Source organism: Dipodomys merriami, unplaced genomic scaffold, assembly GCF_024711535.1.
Source record: "Dipodomys merriami isolate MVZ:Mamm:240054 unplaced genomic scaffold, mDipMer1.0.p SCAF_34, whole genome shotgun sequence".
Classification (NCBI taxonomy): Eukaryota; Metazoa; Chordata; class Mammalia; order Rodentia; family Heteromyidae; genus Dipodomys; species Dipodomys merriami.
Genome location: NW_027204937.1, coordinates 7,193,425 through 7,217,865, shown reverse-complemented (window position 1 = coordinate 7,217,865; position 24,441 = coordinate 7,193,425). Strand labels below are relative to the sequence as shown.

The following is a 24,441-nucleotide window of genomic DNA, read 5'->3' as shown; positions in this document are numbered from 1 at the left end:
AGTCGGGGCTTGGCCTGGGTCCACACAGAGGCCAGGGCTGTGAGAGGTAGGCGCCAGAGTGCCCCAGTCTTTAAGGGGCAAAAGGTGCAGTATGGATGACTATACCATGGGGACAAGTTACTTTACCATTCCTCAGTTTCTGCATCTGTAAAATGGGGACAAAGATCATCTGGAGTCAGATGAGGCATAGACTAGCTAGCTGATGGAGGAGAGTTTAAACGTGTCCAGCAAACCAAAGGAAGCATGGCGCCTGGCTTTCTGACAGTACAAGTCCCCCTGCCCTATCCCATGACTGGAGGGCTGGGTGGACAGATCACTGGATGGGAGTGAGGCCCTTAATGGGACATAGCTATGCCTGTACTTCCCTCCCACACGGGTCCTTCAGTGGCTGAGGAAAGCATGCTCTGGATGTAACCCCACACTGGGGTGGGGTGGGAGTGAGTGAAGAGGACAGGGCACAATGGCTTCTCAGTGGGTTCTTAGACTCACAGTTGGTGTGATCCAGGTAAAATGTCCCTAGATGAGGAGGAGGGATCATGCTTGTGGCAAGAGTTCTGTCACTGCTTGCTTAGGTGGCCTCTGTAGCCCCAGTTTCCCCTCTGTGAAGGGGTTTGACTCGACTTTTCCATCTCTCATTGCCTACTTAAGCCAACTGTGTGAACACAGAGCTGCCTGTGGATCTGCGTTTGAATCTGGCAGCTGCTCCTCAACTGATGGCGGGGTGGGGGTGGGGAGCTGGAAGATCCTCCCTAGGATGTTTCTAGGAGTAGGGTAGAACTTGACACACAAGAGGTATGCAAGGAATGGGACCTCTTTGCTTTGTGTCTCTTGAGCTGAGAGGAGGCAGGACGTTGCCTTCAACTTCTCCATGACCCTCAGGGTGACAAGGTAAAACGCACACCATCCAGGTCACCAGCACAGGTTTGGGTGTTGGGCTAGACACTGGAGAGGGACAGAGGGACAGAGTGGAGGCAGCACTAGGCCAGACCTCCCTGGGCCTCAGCCAGTCTTCAGGGACCCACCTGTGCTCCTTCCTTCTACGGCTGTTGGGTATTAGTGTTCAAAAGCCTGTCTAGACTCCCATGGCGTCCGAGGTCTACAGAGCCCGGGTGGCAGAGCTTCAGCTCACTCTCCACTGGCTGAGGCCTCGATGCAGCAGTCTGCAGGTACCTAGGGACATGGCTTGGGTTCCATGTCACTCTGACATGGTGTGGTGGGACCACATCAGTCACGGAGCCCCTCCTAGCCTCCGTCTCTCACCTGTCTGTGGTGATACCCCTCCCTGGGGTCTCTTAACAGTCATAACATGTGGAGGTGGGAGGCAGTTAACACTGGTGCCTATCCACATGCTGGAACCTGGGGCCGACCTGGGGCCTCCATGGGGAGGCCGTCCATGGGGCCTCCCAAGCCCCCAGAGGTTGGCTCTTTGCTGTGCACTCCTGGCCTCAGCTTCTAGGCTGAATCCCACCAGAGAACCTGACTTCCAAGTCTCATTTCCAGTTTTTAATGCTTTGTTGGTAAAACCAAAAATATAAAACTGACAGGGAAATGGAAACAAGTTCTGTACAATTTATAATACACGAGGTCTGTGATGTTAAAACCATAGGGAGGAGAAAGAGGAAGACACTATCCAGGAACTGTCGCAGGGCATGTTCCCTGTGGGCAGCTCGGAGCTCAGCAAGCCACTCCCTCCCACAGTGCCGGGTTTCCCTGTGATGGTCACTTTGCTGCTCCTGCCAGGTGCAGGGGGCGGGAGCCCGTGGCAAGTAGGTGAGGCAAAGTCTGTGAGCTGGGCAGGCGGGCGCGTGAGCCTTCCTTCAGGTGTCGGTGTAGATGGAGGGGATGTGACTCAGGCAGTGGTCAAAGGCTCCATTGGAGAAGAAGCTGCAGTCCTCAGGGCCGCTGGACACATCTTCGGCTGGCTGTGGCGGCAGCACTGTGGGGCATGGGGCCTCAACCAGGGCCTCATAGCCTATGGGAGACAGGAGAGAATGGGTTTCTTAGACCTCAGGTGCCTGTGGTAAGGAGAGGGGCTGGAGGGAGTCCTGAGCCTGACCCTCCAGGGAGCCTGGGACAGCTGAGGGACTAGGTTCACCTTGATAGGGGAACTGGCTGACAGTAGCGGTGCTGCAGTGGGTACTGGGGAGAGCAGAAGCCCAGAGAAGCTTCTCATTCTGGTTGGGGGCTTCTCTAGTTCTCTGACCCAGTATGGGGTTGCCTTTAGCTCTCCTCAAAGTTACTGGTGTCAGGCCTTGCTGCTACACAGAGATCTGCCCAGGTGGGTAGGGGTGGGAAAGTCAGTATAGTGAGAGCCAGCGGGGTGGGTACAGCACTGGTACCTGATCACACACCAATCAGTGTGCTCACACCACACAGGTGAACCAGACACAGTTCTATCATGCAGATGTGTGGCACATATCCACCTTCATACACTGTATTCCAATCTACAGGTACACAGCACACTCATCTGAAACAAGCCCGCAAGTGACTGGGCCCACACGGTCTGTGGACACAGGTAGTTACAGGTGGGTGACACAATGTGCAGAGCGACAGGTGTGGGAACATCAGGATGGCACGACTTGAGTACAAGTGTGCAGATATGAGAGCACACGCTCTGGGGTCCCCTCCTGCTGCCCAGAACCACCTGAGCCAGCCCTATGTGCACATGCACACAGGCATGCCCACTGCGCAGACAGGACACAGAGAGATGAGAAGCACATGTGTAAGAACGCACACACGGACCATTACAGAGAGACCCATGGGGCTGAGTGCTTGTCTGTGGCCCTGGTACTTGACCTTCTACCCTTGGTTGCCTGAGAGCCCTCTGGGGCAGGCCTGCAGTTTCCCCTTTGGGCCTCAGTGGCCACTAGCTAGATCTGGCCCCGAAGCTGATTTAGGAAGAGTTTGGCTTAGGGCGCTCCAAGAGGTCTCAGCCACTCATCTGCCATCCTGTTCTGCCTACGCCTGGTTTGATGGGCTGAGCTGATTCACTATGGTCACACAGAGCCTATTCCTCTCACTAGGCTTCTTTAGCTCACCAGGGACTAGGAGACAGGCCCTCTACCTCTTCTGCTCTTGGACCCCAGACTATACGGGGGAGTAAGTATGCTCTAGGCACTGCTCCTTCCTGGTCTTTTCTTTGTAAATGGGAGTCCAAGTCCTTAATGTATCCGTAGGGTCTACAGCTCAGCTAGCATCCATTGGTGCTCAAGCAACACTTGGGAGTGAGGCAATAGTTAGACTAAGAGCCCCACTTTAGTGTTCCCTGAGTCCTCAGAAACCTGTGGAAGACACACACAGCTGTGTGGGGCTGGGCACAGCCATCTACTGTCATGGGTGCAAATATCAGCTCTGTGAAAACTGGGTCCCTATAATCCTCTGTGTCTTTGTACACAGGAGGATCTTCCACATAGGGCTTCCAAAGAATGTGGGACCCTGCCTAAAGCAGCACAGGGTGAGTGCAAAGAGCAGGAGCAGGCAGCACTTACCTGGGGCAGGTAAAGGTGCACTAAGGCTGTGGTAGCCATTGGGTCGCAGTGGGTTGAAACCATGGGCTTCCCCTGCCAGCCCGTCTCCACCTGTGGCTGGCTCTGTTGTTCGGTAGCAGTCACCATAGGGGAAGCAATTCTGGATGGAGTGGAAACTCCCTTGGTAGCCTGGAAGAGTGTGCAGCAAAGGTTGCATTCATGAAGGGAAAGTGCAGGGCAGGGAGCGGACTGAATCACTGTACAACTCAGGCCCATTATCTGGGCCACTGTGGTTATGCATGAGAGGAGAGAGTACAGGGCAGAGAAGGGGCCCGAAGTCTGTGGAGAGGAGGGTTGGGGGGGTCCCATGTGGACGATGGTGCTCTTGTTCTCCCACTCTCTCAAATCCATTATACGTACTACCCACCTTCTCGTTCTCCAAGCATTCCTGACCTACCTACCGCCAAGGCCAAAGCCCTGCTATGCCGTTCTCTCAAGGGGAAAGCCCTTTCCCCACCATGGACAGTGACTGAAGGGCCCTTCCTTACCTTTTGGACTGATTTTCTCAAGACTAAGTCCTGGCTAGGTGCTGTGGGTCACTGTCTCCCAGCTTCTCCAGTGTGAGCTTCCACGTCTGGATGTCATTCTCTGAGGACCCACCTGCCTCCCCCAGGCTTGTGTGTTGCTCCATAAGGAATTAGGGGTGTACACGAAGAGATGTCAGGACGGGTCTTACCTTGTGGGCTTGGCAGAGGCGGGGGTGGGGGGCTCTGGAAGGGTGGGTAGGGTGGCTTGCTGGGGAGTGTGGGGAAGGGCTGGCCCCCGGGAGACTGGCTCTGGGACGACGGTGGCAGTGGTGGTGGTCCAAGCCCCTTCAATGGGCTGACCATGGGTGAGAGGAGGCTGGATCCCAACCTGGAGAGAACAGACCACCATGAGCAGGCAGGCCTGGGAGAGAGGCACAGCGTTGGGTCCGCTCACCACCTGCTCTTCCTCCCAATGGTGCAAGTGGAAGAGAAAGCCTGGCTCAGTTATGTTCAGGTGGGAACTAAATTCTGATTGAGAGCCTAGCAGCCGGCTTGCTAGTCAGCAAGGAGCCACAGCAATGCACACAACCTCTGGAATCTACAGAACACTATTTAAACTCCTGTTCTCGCCAGCAAACTTGTAACTGTAAAGTTGCTGAGCCTTAGTTTCCCTACAAAGGGCTGTACTCTTCTGGCACTCCAAAACTCTCATTATTGAAGGTGGAATACCATTTGCTTTGCTGGGTGCTCAACTCTAACTGTGTGCCATTTGGGCCATCTAGAGGATGAGCCCTGAATGGCCCACACTGAAAGCCTTAGCAGGTGTTTGACAGAAGAATCCACAGCACTAAATCACCATTCATTGCCTTCCCTTGCCCCAAGCCCTGTGACAGGCTTCTTTTGCCCTTTTGTAGATCAGAAAAAACAAGGCTCACAGAGGTCACCCATGTTCTTCCCAGCCACAGAGCACTGACCTCATGAGTAATATTGGGTAAAATCAAAGCAATGTGTACAAAGCCCCACTGGACTACCAGATAGCCACTCCATCAACAGGAAGGGAAGAGCTAGTAGGTGTGTCTGATGTCCAAGTTGGCCCCCTCTTTTTTCTTCCATCTCCACTCCTGACCATCTCCCCTCTACTTGCATACCTCGTGTGATAGGGGCTCACCATTTCCCTTCATATAGAGCCTAAGGGATGCAGGCCTAAGACAGTGCTCACCCGAAGATCTTGTGCCTGAGAGCTTGGCAGTTACCCTAATCCAGCCACATAAAGCACCCTTGAAATGGACTGCCACTGCTGCTGACCAGGCTCCTACCTCAGCCTTGGGTGTGCTCACAGAGACCAAAGCAACCTTGAGGTTAGTTGGGCTCTGGGATGAGGCAGAAGGCTTGTAGCCTAGGAAGTATTTATGTGCAGCAGGAAGGAGGTGTGTGTGTGTGTGTGTGTGCATGCGTGCGCATGCATGCACATGTGCGTGTGTGTGTTCAGTCTCTATATTCTTGTGTGGATCTGTAGATTTGTTGAATCAGCCACATTAAAATAGAAAGTTCCAGGTAGCCTGTACTTCCCTGCTTGCTTGAGGCCTGTGAGTTGCTCCAAGACTATATGAGGTGTTAATGGGACAGCTTTGCTTTGAGGAAAGCCCGGACTGTATGACACTGACAGGAGACTGGGAGTGAGATGCGGGGGAGGGGCCCATCTGCAGTCGGATGTGCCCTCTTTACTGCCTCCATCCTGAGCTCTATATCTGGCCACTGTATCTCCAATGCACTGTCTTTTACATGTCTGGTCCCCTCATGAAGTGTAGAAAGAGGGCCTCTGTGCTGGGTTCCTGGCCTTTAGTTCATGAGCCAAATCCTCTTTGAGTGGGACGGTGTGACTACTATGAGCTGCAGGGCTGTGTACAACCTGGGGTCTTCATGGTCAGTTCTGGTAGAAGATGGGTCAAGGTATGGCCAAGAGAGTGGTCCCTCTTCCTTCAGGCCTGCTGTGTGGTGTCTGACTTGCCCCCATCCCATCTGGGGACCAACAAGCCAGCTCTCCCCAGCAGCTCCTCTGGGGAGGGCCAGCTTTGGGCCTGGCATATGGCAAATGATGACACTAAGTGGGTTTGTAAATTGCTCAGTTCCAAGTCCCAGAGATGAACTGCTATGCAGAAGTAAGAACAGATCAGAGGGGGAAACACATGGGTTTTCCCGTCTCTGCCCTGCCATAAATTTGCATTTCCCACCTTCACAGCCAGTGAAATTAAACAGAACACAACTCTACGCGCAGCCGACATGACGCGCAGGCCAAGCTGCACTGCTCCACCTGGACTCTGAAAAGAGAGGAGGTCACCTGGAGCCTTCTTCTGAGCCATGCAAATAACTCCCACATCAAATACTTGTGTTTCAATTGGAATCAATAAAAATTAATGTGAAACCTCACTGGCCTGGCAGACAGAGGGCTTCATACCAAGCACAGAGCTAGGAAGAAAAAAACCCACCCTATTTGGCGTCTTCTCTGAGCCAGGGTAAATACATTTGGTCATGAAGTCGGGCCCTCTTAGCATAGTTTTGAGTGAATCAGATAATTCTGTCAAGCTATTTAAACGTACCAGCAAACCGCTGGGGAGCCTCAAGTGGCAGTTCTCTGTTGACTTTGGCAGGAAGGGGAGGTTGAAGGCCCTTCCCTCCCCTCTCTCCTCAGTGGATGAAAAAATAAACCCATTCAGGCCAAGCCCCAGACTGGTGTCAGGCACGAGGGCCCTTCTCTCCCGCAGCGGAGGGGCTGGGCGCTTGGTTGGGGAGGATGCCTTGGACCCGCTCTGCCAGCAGCGGTGGGCAGGTGGGCTGGGTGTCCTGCCTTGTCATCACTCTGCCTCTCACTGCAGGAATTCTTGATAGGCACTTATGCAGGTGGCAGGCAGGTGATTAGAGGCTGTGCAGAGCGCAGTCAGGAAGGGCTCGTATGGCTAATTTTCCTTTGGCTGGAGATGTTGGGGTTGGCTGGTGAGTGAGCAGGTGGACTGAGCTGGGAGTAGGATGGGGGCAGGGGCTCCTGTCCAAGGAGCTGTACCAAATGATATACACAATGCCAGGCACATTTGTCTGACTCTCATCTGTTCCTAGAGGAGGGTAATTTTTTCTCTTTAAATAGGTTTTATTTTTATAAAAATTATTGTAATAAAAATTATTATAATAGTAGCTACCTTTATTCTCTGGGACTTGGATTATGCCAGGCATGCCCTGGATGCTCACACTCTCAGCTCCCTGAGGTAGGTCTGTGGGGACACTGTACTGGCCAGCCTGGAAGCCCCACTACTGTCATGAGGTACTCTAGGTGCTCTATCCCATGAAGATGAGGATCCCTGCCTGAGGAAGGCTTTCTCTCTCCCTTCCCCTTCCCTTCCTTCCTTCTTTCCTTTGTGTGTGTGTGTGTGTGTGTGTGTGTGTGTGTGTGAGAGAGAGAGAGAGAGAGAGAGAGAGAGAGAGAGAGAGAGAGAGAGAGAGAGAGAGAGAGAGAGAGAGAGAGAGAGAGAGAGAGAGAGATATGAGATATTTAGGGCTTGAATCCAGGACCTGGTGCTGTCTTGAGCTTTTGTGCTCAAGGTTATCGCTCTATCATTTGAGCCACAGCTCCATTTTTGGCTTTTTGTTAATTAACTGGAGATAAGAATTGCACGGACTTTTCCTGCCCAGGCTAGTTTTGAACAGTGATTCTCAGATCTCAGCCTCCTGAGTAGCTGGGCTTACAGGTGTGAGCCATCAGCATTAGATTAGGAGGATAATTTTTATTGCTCTCTGCTCTTACAGCACCATCTTCTTCAGCTCTGCTCACACCTTTCTGCATACCTTGGGGCCTGTCTCTGTCTTTCCAACCCTTTCTGCTCCACTAGGGTCTCCTAACTCTGCTGAGCCTAGGCTATCACTACTGCCTTCTGGATGTTCTTTCAACACCCCATACCACTTGGTCAGGATGCTGTCCTGTACTCCATAATCTCTTGCCTCCCACAATCCAGCCTGTGTCTGACTCCAAATCTGGTCACATGGCTGCTCCCAAATCTGGTTACAGTCCCAGGACCAACCTGTGGTTTAGGCCCGGCAGCCTATCCACAGCTATCATTCACATGATGGCTTTTGTACCAGCCTTCATCAGGCCTGTCTGCATCCCTGCTGCTCTTTCCCTCACGTGTCCTCTACCTGTCCAGTTCTGCTTCACCTTACAGGCTAGTTTAGCACCCTGCACTAGGCAGCCTTCTCAGGGCATCCTCTGACTTTCCACAGCCTTTTCTGCTTTCTCTCTACAGTACCTGGCCCTGTACAGCCAGTCTCTCACCTCTCACATAGCAGCTTCAGGATGGAGCCAGTAGTGGCCCAGCACTGGGCCCAGCTTACTCTCAAGGCTCAACTGTATGCTGAAAGAAGGGATGACTGGCAGCAGGGGCCCAGATAGGAGCTGGTGGTGAAGCCAGGCTGGCCCCAGGTATACACTGGTTAAGGCCAGGGCTGCAGTCTTGGCGTAAAAGGGCAGAAAAAGAGGGAAGTATTGGGGCCATGCCTTGGGTGAAGAATTTGATCAAGTCACTGCTGGTAATAAGCAAAGATTGTTGAGAGGACAGGAGGATAGGACTGAATTTCCTCTGTATGCTAGGAAGACACAGACTCCAGCATTGTTGGGAGTTAGAAATGAGCACATTTACTATGTCTAGACTTTAAGTGGTCACAGTGAGAGCTACACTGGATGCAGGAAAGATGTTCCTCTCTGCAGAGAGACTCTGTTGTAAGGTTCCAGGGAAGCTCTGTCAGGTAAAGCCACAACCACAGCTACACTGGCAGAGATGGGTGAAGACTAGCAAGTCTCTCTGAAGGGGAAGTTGGAAGCTTGCTTCCAAATGCACAGAGGGCCAAGAAGAAGCCAAGGGAGACTTCAAGGAAGCCTGGATATAGCAGTACACAGGTGTGAGCCCTGCATCCTCCCAAGACTCTCAGGAGGGAGAAAAGGGTGAGTATCCAAAGCTCAAATACCAATATTCCTGCCTCTAAGTCATTGGGAGCCATTGGTAACATGATGCATGGAGAATGGTTGGTAGAAAGCAGAAAATGCTTTGGTAGAAAGCACAGAGCTCTGTAAATGTGAGGTATTCTCATTATTTTAACAACCACAGGGTGTGTGAGGTGCCTGCACTTACCCACCTCTCAAGTAAGTGCCCACATGTTTCTCAGGGAGGACTGGCTTAGGGTACATACCCATCCCTGGTGCTCTCAGTGGTCGGCAGAGGGGACATATGGTGGTGGGAACTGGTAGCATCCAGTGGGTGGGGCCTGGAAGGGACGTCGAGCGTAGGGGGCAGGATGCCTGAAGCAAGCCCACTGTGGGGGTTGATGGAGCCAGGATACACACCTGCAGGAAACCAAGAAAATATCACTGGGCTTTGTCCTACTCTGAGAGATGACTGTGATGAGCAGGAGCAATGTGTGACAGCTTGTAAGAGAGAATGACAAGAAGGATAATGAATACTGTTGTATTAATAGGAGTTTAAGGGTCCAAACAAGAAAGGTGGTAGCTCTACTCTGCATGGCTAAAGGACCATGTCCAGGGCTAAGGACTCTTATGATGGCAGAGGTAGGCAGGAAATGGCTGCCACAGACATAAGATAGTCATACCTCGTGTGTGTGTGTGTGTGTGTGTGTGTGTGTGTGTGTGTGTGTGTGTGTGTGTGTGTGTGTGTGTGTGTGTGTGTGTGTGTGTGTGTGTGTGTGTGTGTGTGTGTGTGTGTGTGTGTGTGTGTGTGTGTGTGTGTGTGCACCTCTCTGGGCTGTTTTGGAAATGTAACTGCTCTGTGTATTCCTAGAAACCAGTGGGGTCTTTGGAATCAAGAGCAGCTTGAGAGAGATAGAAAGACGTTTAGACTTGACAGTGACTTCTAGCCAGGAACGTTGTTGCAGGTGAGACAGAAAGGAGTTTAGGCTTGACTGACTTCTAGCCAGGAATGCTGCCGTAGCACACTGGGCTTCTGGAGAGAATGAACTGTAATCCTCGGAAATGTCCAAGCAGAGCCCAGGAGTCTTCTGTGCACTGTTCTCAGGGAGAGAATGACTATACCAGCTGGCCGGAGAGAGCCCTGAGTAGGGCTGACATACATAGCTTTCGAGGCTGCATACTACATGAAAGGTCCCCACTGTCCCAATTGAGGCCATCTGTCAAGTCAGTTCAGGGCTCAGATTCTAAACCTACAGGTCATACTTACAGGGTTAACCATCTTTTATCCCCTCTTCTTTTTTTTTATTGTAAAGATACTATACAGAGGGTTACAGTTACATGAGTGAGGTAATGAGTACACTTCCTCTTGAACATTGTTACCCCCTCCATTGTTTTCCCCCTACCATCCCCTCCCTCCCTACCTTCCCCGAGGTTCTTTTTTTTTTTTTTTTTGATTGTGATTAAGTGACTACATAATTTCCGAATTTCACAGTATTGTGGAATAATGATGTTCATTTAAAGTCACAAGTTCATTCTAACTTTCCTGGAGCAAATTGTCTATCACAGTCTGTAACATATAACGGTGTTCACATGTTATATACCATATATGTGATCAGCAGCATGGGGATATTTAGTAGTGGTTCATCCAGATGAGTTGGGAGTTCTTTGTTTCTTAAGTCCTGTTAGTTTTGTCGTATTACCTAACATTTTGGATTTAGCATCCACTTATCAGGGAGACCATGTACCGTTTGTCTCTTCGTTCTTGGCTTACCTCGCTCAACATGATTCCTTCTAGCTCCATCCATTTCCCTGCAAATGCCATTATTTTGTCATTTCTAATGGCTGCATAATATTCCATTGTGTATAGATACCACAATTTTTGGATCCATTCATCTGTGGTGGGGCATCTGGGTTGTTTCCATATCCTAGCTATTGTGAACAGTGCTGCAATAAACATGGAGGTGCACGTGTCCTTGTATATTGGTTCCTGTTGTTCAGGGTAGATGCCTAGAAGTGGTATGACTGGGTCATAAGGGAGGTCAATCTTTAGCTTTCTAAGGACCCTCCAGACTGCTTTCCAAAGTGATTGTATAAGTGTACATTCCCACCAGCAGTGTAATAGGGTTCCTCTTTCTCCACATCCCCTCCAGCATTTGTTGTTGGCTGATTTGTGGATGTGGGACATTCTGACTGGGGTAAGGTGGTATCTCAGGGTTGTCTTTATTTGCATTTCCTTCACCACCAGGGATGATGAATATTTCCTCATGTGTTTCTTTGCCATTTTTATTTCTTCATTTGGGAAGTCCCTCTTTAGTTCCCTTGCCCATTTAGTAATTGGTTTGTTAGGTTTGGGAGGGATTAGTTTCTTGAGTTCCCTGTATATACAGGATATTAACCCCTTGTCTGCTATATTGCTGGTAAATATTATCCCCTCTTCTTAAGACAGGCGGGCTAAAACTAATGGGGATCAGTTTTGTACTCCACCCTTCATCATGTTTATCTGAAGAGGACCTGCCATCATGTTCCCTGCTATCTGTGTACTGAAGGATGCACTGGAGGACCCCTTGGTCCCTAGGCTGTATTCTGGGTGACACCGGTACAATGTACACTCTGACAGGAGAATGCCTCAGAAAATTGTTACCTTTGAATGTCACTCTGGTCAGCAGGGATCCAGATCCAGTGATTTTTATCACCCTATAAGGAGCAATGTGAGTACGCATCAGGTTCCTTCATGGATGGGCTGAGGAAGGAACTTTACCTGTTCCACTGGCTAGGTTCCAAGGCTATCTCATACCAGGATGGCCCTTCTGGCCCAGGCCTACAATTCAGGAGGCTGATGCAGGAAAATGAGGTCTCAGACTATATCCTCCCACCCATAAACATCTTCCTGTAGCTGGGACAAAAGGCGCATGCCACTGGCCCCATGAACCTTAATATTAATACAACAGGTGACCTGCCAAAGTCACACAATAGACAGGTAATAAGGGCCTGTCTCTCAGGTGATACGGGGAGAAAGTCTGAGGCTAGTTCTAGGAATGTCTAGAATGCCACTCTAGGAATGGCTCAAGCTAGTATCTAGCTGGACTGGCAAGGGCCTTGGTTCTATTCTAGGCTTTGTGCTGGCTGAATGTGAGACCCCCACATCCCTGGCAAGTCCCAAGTGCCCTCTAGTCTCTCACTAGCCTTACCACTCGCCACCTCTGAGACATCTGTCCCTAAAGGCAGCATTGTTATCCATCCATCCATCATCCATCCATCATCCATCCATCCATCCATCCATCCATCCATCCAGCCAGCCAGCCAGCCATCCATCCATCCATCTAGTTCCATGTCCTCCTGCCTAGTTCAGATATATACCGGAAGGGGAAGATTATGGAGGAAGCCTGGCACAGTACTGTTCATCCTGTAACATTTAGTGCCTCCTAGGTACCTACTGCCTGGCCATCTTGAACCAATTTTGGGGCTTGACAGCTGGGAGGGCCTGGAAGAGGCATGGCTGATCCTCATGCTTCTCATGTCCTCACTGCCCATCACAGTATCGAAGCCTGCTAAAGATGGCCCTTCTAGACAAGGGCTTGAGGTCTCTCTCCTCTGCAGAGGAGAAAAAACTTGCAGGGGCCTCTGATAACACTGACAATCTGATGTCTCCACTCCAGCTCCTCTTCTGCCTATCTGTCCTGGACTCATCTTTCCTAACCCTCCCAAGCTCTGTCTGCAGCCTTTGCTGCTGCCCTGGTCTAGGTTTCTGTCTATATAGCCCACTGAGGATAGACACATGGTAGTTACCAAGTATATGACATGGAGACAATGAAACTTGTATGAACAGACAGTGGATAGGGATATAAGTCAATGGATTGTGAGGGCTGTGGGAGTGGGGGCCCCAGCCCTATCTATCCTCCCCCAAATCATACCATTCCAGGTTGTAAAACAGCATCATCAATCATCAGCCATAAATGCTTAACCTCTGGCCCTAACATCTGTTCCCAACTGCGCCTCAGGCATCTGCCATGTGGCCTCTAGAGGGCCCTGATGGGCCCAGGCCAGGGAATCCAGCTTGTGTTTTCAGGTTGCTCCTTCTCTATCTGCTACAGTGGAGGGAAGGGGCCAGCATGGTGGTAAATGTGCAGAAGACACTTAGGATGGCATGGGAATGGCACTAGCAGTGAGAGGCAGATTCCATATTAAGACAGAAGCCTCAGCCTCTAAGATGGCTCACATCTACAATCCTACCTAATTGGGAGGTAGAGATCAGGAGGATTAAAGTTTGAGGCCAAGTTCAGTCAAAAAGTTTATGGGATTTCACCTCTATCAAGAAAAAGCTGGGTATAGTGGCATGTGCCTATAATTCCAGTTACATAGGAAGTATAAATAGGATTTTCACAGTCCAGGTCAGCCCTGGCAGAAACATGAAGCCCTATTTGAAAAACTATTAAAGCAAAAAGGGCTGGGAGTGTGAATCAAGTGGTAGAATCCCTTCACAGCGTGTAAGGCTCTCAATTCAAACCCTATTACCATCAAAATGAATAAATGAATGAATGAATAAGAGTGCATCTTTAGGCATGTGGCCATGGTTTAAGTCTTATGCAGCCCCTTCTTAGCCAAGAAGGCCACATACATTCTCAAGTTTATGTGAGCAGTAAGAAATTAACACAGACAGGTTTAGGCTCAAGGTAGCTGCTGGGATGTTCTGGCATATGTTCTCACAACAGCCCTCCAAGATAAACTGAGGCCAGAGTAGTAAGTCTGGTAGGTGCTAGAATATCCAAAGACTCCTCCACCTCAATTGATTGTTTTTCTTTACGGCTTGGCCCTCAGTTGGGGATGAAGCTTCTGCTGATGTTCTAGATGGATTTGGGTTAGTCCTTCTGTCCAGCCTTAGTCCTTCCAAGTTCCACATGCTGTGGCTGCAGGACCTTAGCTCTGGGCCACCACTGCTAATCATGGTTGGCCCCTCTCCTGAGCAGTCAGGACCAATCACTGGGAGGCAGCACTGGGATGTCCTCATCCCTAGCTAGGTTTATCTGTATGGTCCCTTTCAGCTTGGTTAACCATTTCAGATTTCTGGTCCTGTGAGAGGCAGCTCTGGCTAAGGGGGCAGTATAACACCTTGGAGTGTCCTTTCTTGGTGGGCCTGAAGAAAAGGTGAAAACTTACTCTTTTTTAAGGCTGATTAGTAAGGGCTCTGATGTTATTTTAAAATCTGTTGCTACTTCAATGTTGAGGGGGAAGAATAAAATTAGAAAATGAAAAATGTTTTGAATGATTGAAGTAACTCAAGAAATCCCAGAGGGTAAGCAGAGTTTTCTCTTCTAAGACTGTGGTTTCTTCAGGGGACTGGGGGGCAGAATACAGAAACTGTCAGCCAAATCTAAAGGCCACACTGCCCTTATCTGGGCTGCATTCCCAAGCCACATGGCCAGGAATTCTTGCTGTGGCCTGAGCCTGCCCCATGGCCAGCAGCTGCTGGACATGCAGGCTTCCTGGGTTGGACAAGAGGCCTTGATGGTCAGGTGTTTGGGCCTCTAGGGTTCTGGGACTCAGGAATCCCCATCTCTGGACCACAGAGCTCAACGGTGAGTGGATGTGGTTCAAGAGGCCCACCCTCTCAGTACTTCTGTTTTCCTTTTGTGGGGGACTATAACAGGACTCCGAGCAGAATGAAGGGAAGAAAGGCAGTTCCTCCCTGCAGGCGACCCAGCAGATGGGCCACAGGGTGAATGTGGATCTTACACTTGGCAGCCATGTTTGGGTCAAGGCATGTGGCTCTGCACAACCCTGTGCTGGTAACTTTTAGAAGAGGCTCTGGAGAAGCTCAAAGCCTTAGTTTGGTGGAAGGCTCTGATGGGAAACAGTGAGAGGCCAGAGGAAGACTTCTTGGAGGAGGCGACAAGGATCCCCCTTAGTGATGTGAAGAGAAGAAACTGGCAAGGTGTGCACAGGGTTCAGAGTGCAAAGGAGCAAAAGGTGGCTAGAAATCTACCTCCAGGGTGCCAAAATGGGGTAAGAGGTCACCATGAGTACTTAAGCCAGGAGGCCTCTGGGATTAGGCTAAGGAGGTATAGGCTTTATCCACTGACAATCAGGAGCTGGGGAGGAGTGTGAAGGAGTGTCTACTTAGATGGACAGAAGAGAACGGATCAAAGAAGGGCAATAAGGTCCAGGAGTGTGTGCCTTGTAACAGTTGTGCCATGTGGCCTGGATTCATGGAGCACTACTGTCTTTTGGGGATACTCAGTGGAGAAAGGGCCTCCCCTCCTGTGCCCTGGCCCTGCCTCCCGTTGCATACCTGGGAGCAGCTCCTGGCCCAGGGCAAGACTGCCCTTCCCATCGCTGGAAGCCAGTTGTGTAGATGCGTGGAGCTGCTGCAGGGCCAGACACTCCGTCAGGACATCAGCCTCAGTCTCGGGGCCTGCATGCAGCTGGGGAGTGAGCAGAGGTAGGTCATGGTTGTGTGGGACACTTTCCCATCAGACCCCTCGGTTTAGGGAGTAGGGCAAGAAGGTCATTAACCCCAGGGTAAGACCCTCCTCACTGTACTTCAGTTTCCTCATTTGTAAAATGGGCTAAAACTGCACATCGTAAGGATGGTGTTAGATGTTAGTAGAAGCTAAGATAGGCTGAACACAAAGATTTACTATAGACGTGCTTGTGTAAGACAAAGCAGAGAATCCAGGAAGGCTGAGTGTCCACCAACCCACGGAAAGACTGATGGGGAGCTTCCTAAGCTGGGAGTCAGGGTTCCTACATCTTTTAAGAGAGGTTTGCTTATGAAGAACTTCGGTCCCCAAGGGTTGCACAGTCAGTGGCTGAGAGCAGCCCATAGGAGGCACGTAAGTCAGGAGGGATGACAAGCATGACTGTCAGGCGTTTGCAATTGCATCAAGGGTGAACTGCAGAGATGGGCATGATGGGCAGCAGGCATGCATTGCCTGTTCCCCCCTCCCCCGGCTTTCTCCATTATTCTTCCCTCTCCCTGCAAGGGTGGGCCAGAAAAACTGGGTTCAAATCTCATTCTACCTCTTAATCCCTGTAGGACACTGGATAATCTACCCTCTCTGGGTCTTACCCATCCAGCCTGTGAAACAAACCACTGATAACCTCTGTCTGCTATGTTCAGAGGACAGCATATGGACCCAAGGTATCGGGCTAGCAGCAAGCCAGGGCTGGGGTGCACCCAAAACCTTTAACAATACTCCTTGGTTGTTCCCAGTCAACTCAGAACATCATTACTTCTCCAGATGGATCCAGAAGAGAAGAGGGTGCTGCCCTCAGGACAGTGGGTAACAAAGGACAAGCACCTGAATGGGAGGGGCCCTTTGTCCCAAGGAAATCTCAGAACTTGGATTTCAGAGCTAGACACTGGCTTACTTTATCCAGGACCAAACAGTCCCAGAGCCTTGTCCCATTAAGAGTAACTGAGAGTCAGCCCAAAGGGTTTCCCACCCTCCCAGGCCAGAGTGCCAGGATCAGGCTGGGGACAGCATGCCTGCCTGCCACTGCTGGGCTCTCAGCGCCTGACCTAGCAGCTGTTTTCCATGTAAATGAAGTTTCTGGCAAAAGAGGGCCAAGGCATGTTCTTGCAGACCACAATGTCGATCGGATTAGGAACAGCAGGAGAAGAGAATTAAGGAAGAAAAGCATTTCTAATTCTCTCTGAAACACAGCAGGGCTGCCAAGGACTTGTCATAATACAAGGGTCGCTTTACCCAGAAAGATACATCATCCCGGATGGCTCTAATGGATGCTTATTGTTGGGAAGTTTGCAGATCTGCGGCTGAATCCCTGGGGGCTCTGTGTAAGCCAAGTATGGGGCCTGGGAAAACCAGGGAAGGATTCCAGTCCTTGGGCACTCTTGTGCTTGGGACAGAAGCCTCCCTGGGCCACTCCTGGCCCTCCTCAGGACCCTCAACCTAAAAATAGTATTAGGAAAGCTCTGGAGACAGATGGTCTGGGATGGTACTGGCTCTGTTTTTCCTGGGCTATACCATTCTGGGCTTTCATTAATACTTCAAGCCCCAGTTTCCACTTCTCTAAAATATGAACAGAATGAGTTCCTGTGAATCACAGGAGGACTAAATGAGACATAGGTTGAGAAGCTCCAGGTCTGGTTCCTGAGACTTGGAAGACTACTGGATTATTCTTAGGGTGAATTTGGAGGTGGCTTCACCAGCATGCTTACTGAGTATGCTCTCAAATTGTTCCACCTCTGCTCTATCACTTTTTTTTTTTTGGTCCGGTCGTGGGGCCTGAACTCTGGGCCTAGGCGCTGTCCCTCAGCTCTTCAGCTCAAGGCGAGCGCTCTACCGCTTGAGCCACAGCACCACTTCCAGCTTTTTCTGTTTATGTGGTGCTGAGGAATTGAACCCAGGGCCTCATGCATGCAAGGCAAGCCCTCTACCACTGAGCCACCTTCCCAGCCCTGATCTATCACTTCTAATGGCTCCCTACTTTCTTCAAAATGGAGACCTACCTAAGGTAGCCTGGCTGTCATTCCTCATGTACCAGGTCTGCTTACTTCCACCTCCATTCCTGTTTGCCCCATTCTGTGGGATAAAACAGTCTGCTTTCTCTGCCCACATTCCTTTATTGTCTTATTTGTGGCAGTATCCATGACCCATAGAATAGTGCTTAGATTACAAAATGAGTTCCATACATCAGATCAGGCGGAACAAATTCATAGGCTCTTCTCTCTTGTCCTTTGACTACATTGGAGTCCCTGGGATGGCTCCCATGCCTTGTTGGCATCCAAATACCCCTGCTCCCATGTTCTCTCAGGAACTGAGCTTCCCCGGGTCAGGAGGCTCTGCCTCACAGTGCTGTCCTGTCTCTGCCATAGGTCTTGGTGGCCTCAGTAGCTCTCCTAGAAAGAACCTACTCTGCTGCTTAGTTCTCTTACGTGTCAAAGGGTGCCACCATCTTGCCCCCTGCCCCAAGTCTGGCTCTATGGTGTCTGCTGCTCCCTACTCTGCTGGCTCCTCTGCCACTTTTCTCTGCCCCACAGGGCTTGCTTCTAGCATTGGCTTCTCACCCTGCATTTCTCTCCAGCATACCTCCCCTACCATAGCTTGTTCTCCTCATGGCCCCAGCAGCACCTTTCAAGATGACATGTCATTGGCACTGATTGTCCTTAGACATAACTACTGGGCAGAACTCTGAGCCAGACACAGAGAGCTGAGTGTACAGTAACCTTGCCTGGGCCATGGTGCTGATGATTCTTGCTTATCATTGGTCATTCCAGAGCATCTTCTTATGTGAACTCACCTGCCTCATACTTATTTTGCCTCAAGACAAATGATAGCACACACCAACTTCTATCCTGAGCTTGTGAATCTGTGTCAGGTATGAGTCTTAGCCCTCTCAATTTTCCCCTTGAAGCCAACTAATTTCCCTATTCTTACCGCAGTAATAGTCAGGAAAGTAGAGGCACAGAGTACCTTTCTAGAGCCACTGAGCTAGCACTAATGGAGCCTGGGTGGCTCCGGAGCTCATGTCCCTAACCACTACCTTCGGTGGCTCCTGGTTTCATTTCTTTCTTGTAGATGGCCAGGACCCCTTATCTGTGCCCCTGACCACTGTGACCCTGCTGTTACTTATATCATACTGTATTGAGTCCTCTGATATCTGCCTCTTGCCACTGGGAGGAGCACTTTGCCTTTCTGATTTTGCACTCTCCATGCCTACCATGGGGCTGGACTCAATGATATGGTGAGTGGGCAGATAGAGAAGAAGTGCTGGGGGCAGTTTGTGGTTGGGCAAATGTCTGGCTAGCTGGGATAAAAGAGGGGCTGTGGGTCAGCAGATGTACTCATGGATTGGGTAGGAAACAGTACCATTCACAGGTGCATAGATGGGTGAATACACATGGGTAATATGGGTACCTGGGCTGATACTGGACACTGGCCAGGACAATAGGGGATATCTTCAGAAGGAGCCTGGCTGAGAGGCCATCTTACCTTCTTACGCACCTGCTGCTCTTTGGCAGAGTGGGCCTTCACGTGCTTACGAAGGGAGCTGGGGTCTGTGTAGCGCTTGGAACAGCCGGGGATCTGACAGGCATACGGCTTCTGTAACATCAGAAGGTCACAGGAAGAAAGTAAGGGACCATCTTTCAGGGAGAGGGGCACCTATATGACCTGTGGGTAGAACCAGTAGGTGAAGGGAAGGCACCTGACCTGGGAGTTATGGAGGGGCGTTGCATCTTCTACTATTGAGTGAATTGCCTTCTCTCATGGACCCTCACTTTTCTCTTCTACACAACAGGGCTGACCCTGAGGAAAGTTCTCCTATATTTTACAGTTGTAAAAGCACTGAGAATATGGCCAGCCTGGGACTGACCACACAGAGGTAGGCAGGTCCAGAGGGCAACTGGAGGTCTTCTTCCCAACAACTGTGGGAGGTCAGAAGGGAGCTGGCCTGGGAGAGCATAGACCAGTAGTGGAGGACTGTGCCTTTTGCCAACCACTTACTTGTGGGTCCCACTGCTCCTTAGAAGACAAATGAGAGACTCGAGCCATTTCTATTGTCTCTACTTACACTCCTGCTTATCTTCCTTCAGCCCCCAGGCCTCTGAGTGCTTTTCCATGATAGCCAAGGCCTACCTCAAGCACTGACCTCTATTACCCCTTTTGTGGCTCCCTGGTGCTCAAAACATAGGCTATTACCTAGCACTGCAGCTTTTTGAGGCTGTGGCCTTTTCTACTCTGCACCTTTTCTATTTTCTTCTCATTAAATCTGACCTCTAAACCTTCACTCTCTCCACTCATCCCACATCCTCTCCTAAACTGTCCTTAAATCCCACTCCCTCCATAGGCCCAAGCTTCTTCCCATCAGTGATGGTAACTCTTGGGTGCCATGGAAGCCTTTTCCACCATGGCAAAGACCCATCTGAAATAGCTTGTCTCAGCAGGCCACAGCAGGGAATCAGCTGCATTTTTATCTCCCCAGGGGCTTCCACAAAAACCCCGATGGGGACTTTAGATGCTATTGGGGCTTGTAGCTCACCAGATTTCTTCTTTTAAAGACACCGAAGGAAGCCTTCTGCCTCCCAGGACTACAGGGGACAAGACAGTGTCGGCAGAAAAAGACACCTCTCAGAGTGATTCTCTGGGACTCCTGTGTCCTGTCAGACATACCATGTGGACATATCCAGACCTCAAGACCATTTTGCCCTTGCCAGATTATGGGGAAATCGAGAGATGTGATCATAGCCCAGGGCCCTCAAGGGGAGGGAAAGTAGAAAGAGATGACCATACCTTGGAGCTGCCACGGAGAGTTGCCAGGTTAAAGAACGGAGAAAAGCAAAAAGAGAGAGACAGAGTTGAGATGTTGCCTAGGCTTATAGTAAGGTGGAGGCAGGGATGGGAGGCCTGCTTGGACTGGCCACGCCTACCCCCCCCCCATGTGTCTTTCACATGCACCTGGCCCCCTCTTGCTCATGAGCCTTGACCCCCACTCCAAAACACATTCACATACACACGACCATATCCTCTCTCTTTCCCTCTTCCCTCCCCCTCTCTTTCTCCATTCCCTACTCACCATGGGTCCTTTCATGTCCCTGAGCTGGCTCCAGGCCCTGTCCCTTGAGGATGCTGATACAAATCCACACGCTTTTGTCAAAAAGCAAACAAACAGAGCTCCATGTAGCAGGCACACATGCCTGGAAACAGGGCAGCTAGGCCCATCTCTGTGTTTGTTTTTCCAGGGCTTGACGTGTATAGAACATTCCTCAGGCCCAGCTCCCCCTAAGCCCTCAGGAAACCCTGTGGCTGTCCCAAGCCAGCAGCCAAACCCCGGGCCTGGAGTCCCCACACAGGCTCCAAGCCCAGGGCTGCTCCGTTCTTGTCAACAAGGTTACTCATCATCATGTGTGGACTGCCACAGTGGCTCACAGAACCTCTCAGGCCTGTGCAGAGGACCAATTTTCTCTGGAGCACTGGCTAGGTGCAGCACTCTGCTTAGTCACTTTTGAGTCTCACAGTACCTCATGAGAATCACCCTTTCTTTGTGAAGAAAGAGACTGAGACCTCTGTTGTGCCAACAAGACTGTAAGTAGGTCTTTTTGCTACGATGCTGCCTCTTTAGCCCTGAACAGTCCAGTGAAGTAGGCAACAGAGAGTTTATCATCCCCTCATTCTACTGATGGGGAAACTGAGGCCCATCAACTGAAGAATAAGAGCAGGAAAGGCAGCTACTTCAATTCTACACTGGGACTTGGGGCTGCAAGGATCAAAGCCCACTTTGGATGCCTGGGACATGGCAGGGTTTAGGTGGCATTTAATCTGTAAGCAGCAGTACAGGAAGAAGGGCCATACAGACTGCCACATCAGCCATACCCATACCAACAACCTCTCCCGCTTCTTGAGGGAAAGGCATTTTAATACCAAAGTCCATAGAAGTCAGGTGGCTGTCCTCAGATCTCTGACAGGTGGAAGGGCCAAAAGCAGAACCTAGGCCTGGTCCTTTCCATTCTGTTTGGAGATACTTTCCTGTCCACAGGGAACCCTATATTCTCTATGCTGGGTTGGGGGAAGCATAGCCGGGAACTTGTGAAAAACAGGCACTGACCTGCATGGGCCTCCCCTGGGCCTCACACAGTGGAAGCTGGGACTTAGGCCTAGCAGCAAGGAGCTGCTTGTGCTATTTATGCATGGAACTGGGTGCAAGTTGGGTGCTGGGCTTGGTGGCCTGGGATAACCCCATAGGCCCTTTCTGTGCCTGCCTTAACCTTGCCCTTGGAGCTTTGTTCACATACCTGCTGGATCCAGAAGCCTGTTTCTTTGGGGCTAGGTCTAGGAAATGCAATGATGAGGGAGGGAGGAATGGGGTAAATCAGTGTAGGTAAAGGATAAGCCTGTGGAGATGTTCCTTAGGTCAGGAGGTGAGGAGAAGGTACTGTTGGGGATGCATTATGGCCCAAACATATTCAGGGATCTTGAGGTACAAAGTATACCTCTCAGGGTAGGCCAAGGTTCCAAGAGTTCTAGGGATGAGAAGGTGACTCAGGAACTAGATGTGCTAGAGCCACATCTCACTTTAGGCACAGAGCAGCCTTTGTCAGTAAAGCCTGGAAGAGATGTGAGTCAGGGTCAGGCTAGAGACTATTCCTGACCATCCTGTCCCCTCAGATCTGGCCCTCTAGGATGACTGTCACATCAGCTTTTTAGCAAAGAGTACTGGACTTGGAGTCAGATGATCCAGGTGTGCACCCCAGCTCCACCACTTCCTTCTGTCAACAGGGACATGACTGTGCGAGTCTCAGCTTTATTAACAAATTGGAGACAGTGGGCAGACATGTGATACTGTAGGGAGCAGTGGACATGTAGAGGATCCAACTAGGGTCTGGCCTGGCTCCATTAACTTTCTGAATTTTTGCCCATCTTCCTTTCTGGGTATTTTTTTTTCTAGGTATAAAATACAGGGCTTAGACCAGAGAGCTGTGTCCTTTCAACTTTGGCCTCTGCTAGTTCATGGTTCGTACTTAGTGGGGAGAGGGGGGGGTCACTCTCTTTCTTCATCTGAGTACTGGATAGGCTAGGCCTGATAGCCATTCAGATCTCTCAGCACCCCCCTCACCTCAGCTCAAGCTCCCCAAACATTTTCAGAGAAGAGGGCTTGTGGTCCAGATATAAATTCTGGTTGCAGACTCCAGTCTCCTGTTGCATATGGAGGCTGGGGTCCTGCAAGGCACCTGCCACCTTGCCCAGGACTGTCATGAATAAGCTCTGTCACTGTCCAGCTATGTGATCATGAGGAGACAGTGGCCTCTTGAGCTGGATTACTTCCTCTGTCAATTGGATCAGAGACCCCTGGTAGCAGTGCAGCATGAAGATGATGTTTTAGAAATGCTCTGTTAGTTGCTCTGGTCTTTGTGTACCCAAGGGAAGACTTGGGCTGACCTGGGATAGAATGATGAGTTATCTACTATCTAGCTCAAAGGAAGAGGAGGAAAGAAATGTAAGTACTTGGAGGTCAGGCTGCTGTGGTGGGATCCTGTATCTTACGTGCTGTCATGTCAACTTCACCTACAGTCCTCAAAGGACAAGAGGATGGCCCTAGAGAGCAAGCCTGTCCCTAGGTGGTAAGTTGGAAGATCAGGGAGTGGCCTGTTCTGGGTATAACTGACTTGCAGAAGAAAGGATGTGGGGATGGAGAACATTCTCCCAACAGGATACAGGACACACTGAGGCCCACGCTGGTTCCCATGGACCAAATCAGGAGATCTCAAATGGGGACCCTGCTGAGTTTGCATCCCAATGACAAATGAGGGACATCTGGCAATGTTTACAGATATTTGTCACAACTGGGAGGTGGAAAATCTCCTGTCTACCTAATGGATAGAGGCCAGGGGTACCAATAATGTACCTATAATGTACAGGACACTTGCTCAGATTTTTAGAGAGCAAAGGCAGGGTGTCTGTGAGACACTAGCTCTACATCAGATAAAGGGTTTGTGCATAACCCCACCTGTCCCCCAACTTTGTTCTTGGGCATACCGTGTCGAGATGGGTACGCTGGTGCTTAGCACGGTCACTGGAGTTGCTGAAGGCTTTCTGGCAGCCTGGGTGCTGGCACAGGTAAGGCTTCTCACCTGTGTGGCTCCGCAGGTGGATCTTGAGGTTCTCCAGCCGTGAGAAGGCTTTGCTGCAGCCTTCAAACTGCAAGAGAGAATAGTGAAAGGCTCTTAGTCCTTGAGGGCCCATCCACCTGGAACTGACCCTTTAGGCCTGCTTCACTCCAGCCCTCAGCCCTGCTGTCCTGCCCATACACTCAGATGTTTTGGTTCAGCTCTTTATCAAGTCCTTTGGGCCCCCAAAAGTGTGGCTTGGTTTAGAATGGGTATCACAGGCTGGGAAAGAGTTATTTCTGCTTCCAGAATGCCACAATGGCAGTTGTACTTGGGCTGTAGCCCAGTCCAGAATCAGGACTCTGTGAGGGCAGGTCATTTCTGAGCTCAGGAATCAGGAAGGTGAGACCTCACCCTGGACCTGAGGGACCTCTGTCCCAAGGACAGCATGGGTAGTATCCTGGACCTCTATTCCCTGTATGTATTTCCTAGTTTCCAAATTTGAGGTTGTGGGCCAACCTCACTGAATGACAAGGGTCCTCATCCTCCATACTAACTGCTATGAGAAACAACAACCACATCTGCACATGAAAATGTCTTTGATTTAACATCTGGCTAGTTAGTGTTCTATGCCCACCATTTACCAGGCCCCATCCTGGGCATACACACAGGATGTGTATGCAGTGGGGAGAGAAGAAATGAACCACAGTGCAAAGTGAGGAAGGAGCAGTGTAGGGCCTCTGTACATCTCCACTCCTCCTGTAGCCCTGACTGCTTGTCCCTGCAGCCTCTGCCCTGCTTCAGCCTTTCTTCTTGGAGTGCTTTCATATCTTACTCCTTCAGGTTCCCCTGCTACAGTGTACACAGTTGCCCAGAAGCCAATGACCTAGAAATGTATACTTATGGCTCCTTGCTTAAAGT

General features: G+C 50.5%; 1 protein-coding gene across 2 annotated transcripts in view; it reads right to left on the bottom strand.

Moving 5' to 3' along the window:
• Positions 1 to 1,547: 1,547 nt before the first annotated feature.
• Positions 1,548 to 24,441, bottom strand: part of Glis1 (GLIS family zinc finger 1) — a 195,920-nt gene continuing 173,026 nt past the window's right edge. Inside the window, exons 5-11 of one of the 2 annotated variants that reach the window (XM_069987051.1) lie at positions 23,450 to 23,611; positions 18,911 to 19,021; positions 15,244 to 15,376; positions 9,224 to 9,377; positions 4,204 to 4,382; positions 3,489 to 3,656; positions 1,548 to 1,972 (exon numbers count right to left, since the gene is read on the bottom strand). In XM_069987051.1, the coding sequence (XP_069843152.1) occupies positions 1,818 to 1,972; positions 3,489 to 3,656; positions 4,204 to 4,382; positions 9,224 to 9,377; positions 15,244 to 15,376; positions 18,911 to 19,021; positions 23,450 to 23,611 (1,062 nt within the window). In that variant the 3' untranslated portion in view covers positions 1,548 to 1,817. The remainder of the gene's footprint in view (positions 1,973 to 3,488; positions 3,657 to 4,203; positions 4,383 to 9,223; positions 9,378 to 15,243; positions 15,377 to 18,910; positions 19,022 to 23,449; positions 23,612 to 24,441) is intronic. The other variant, XM_069987052.1, reaches the window with a different exon arrangement.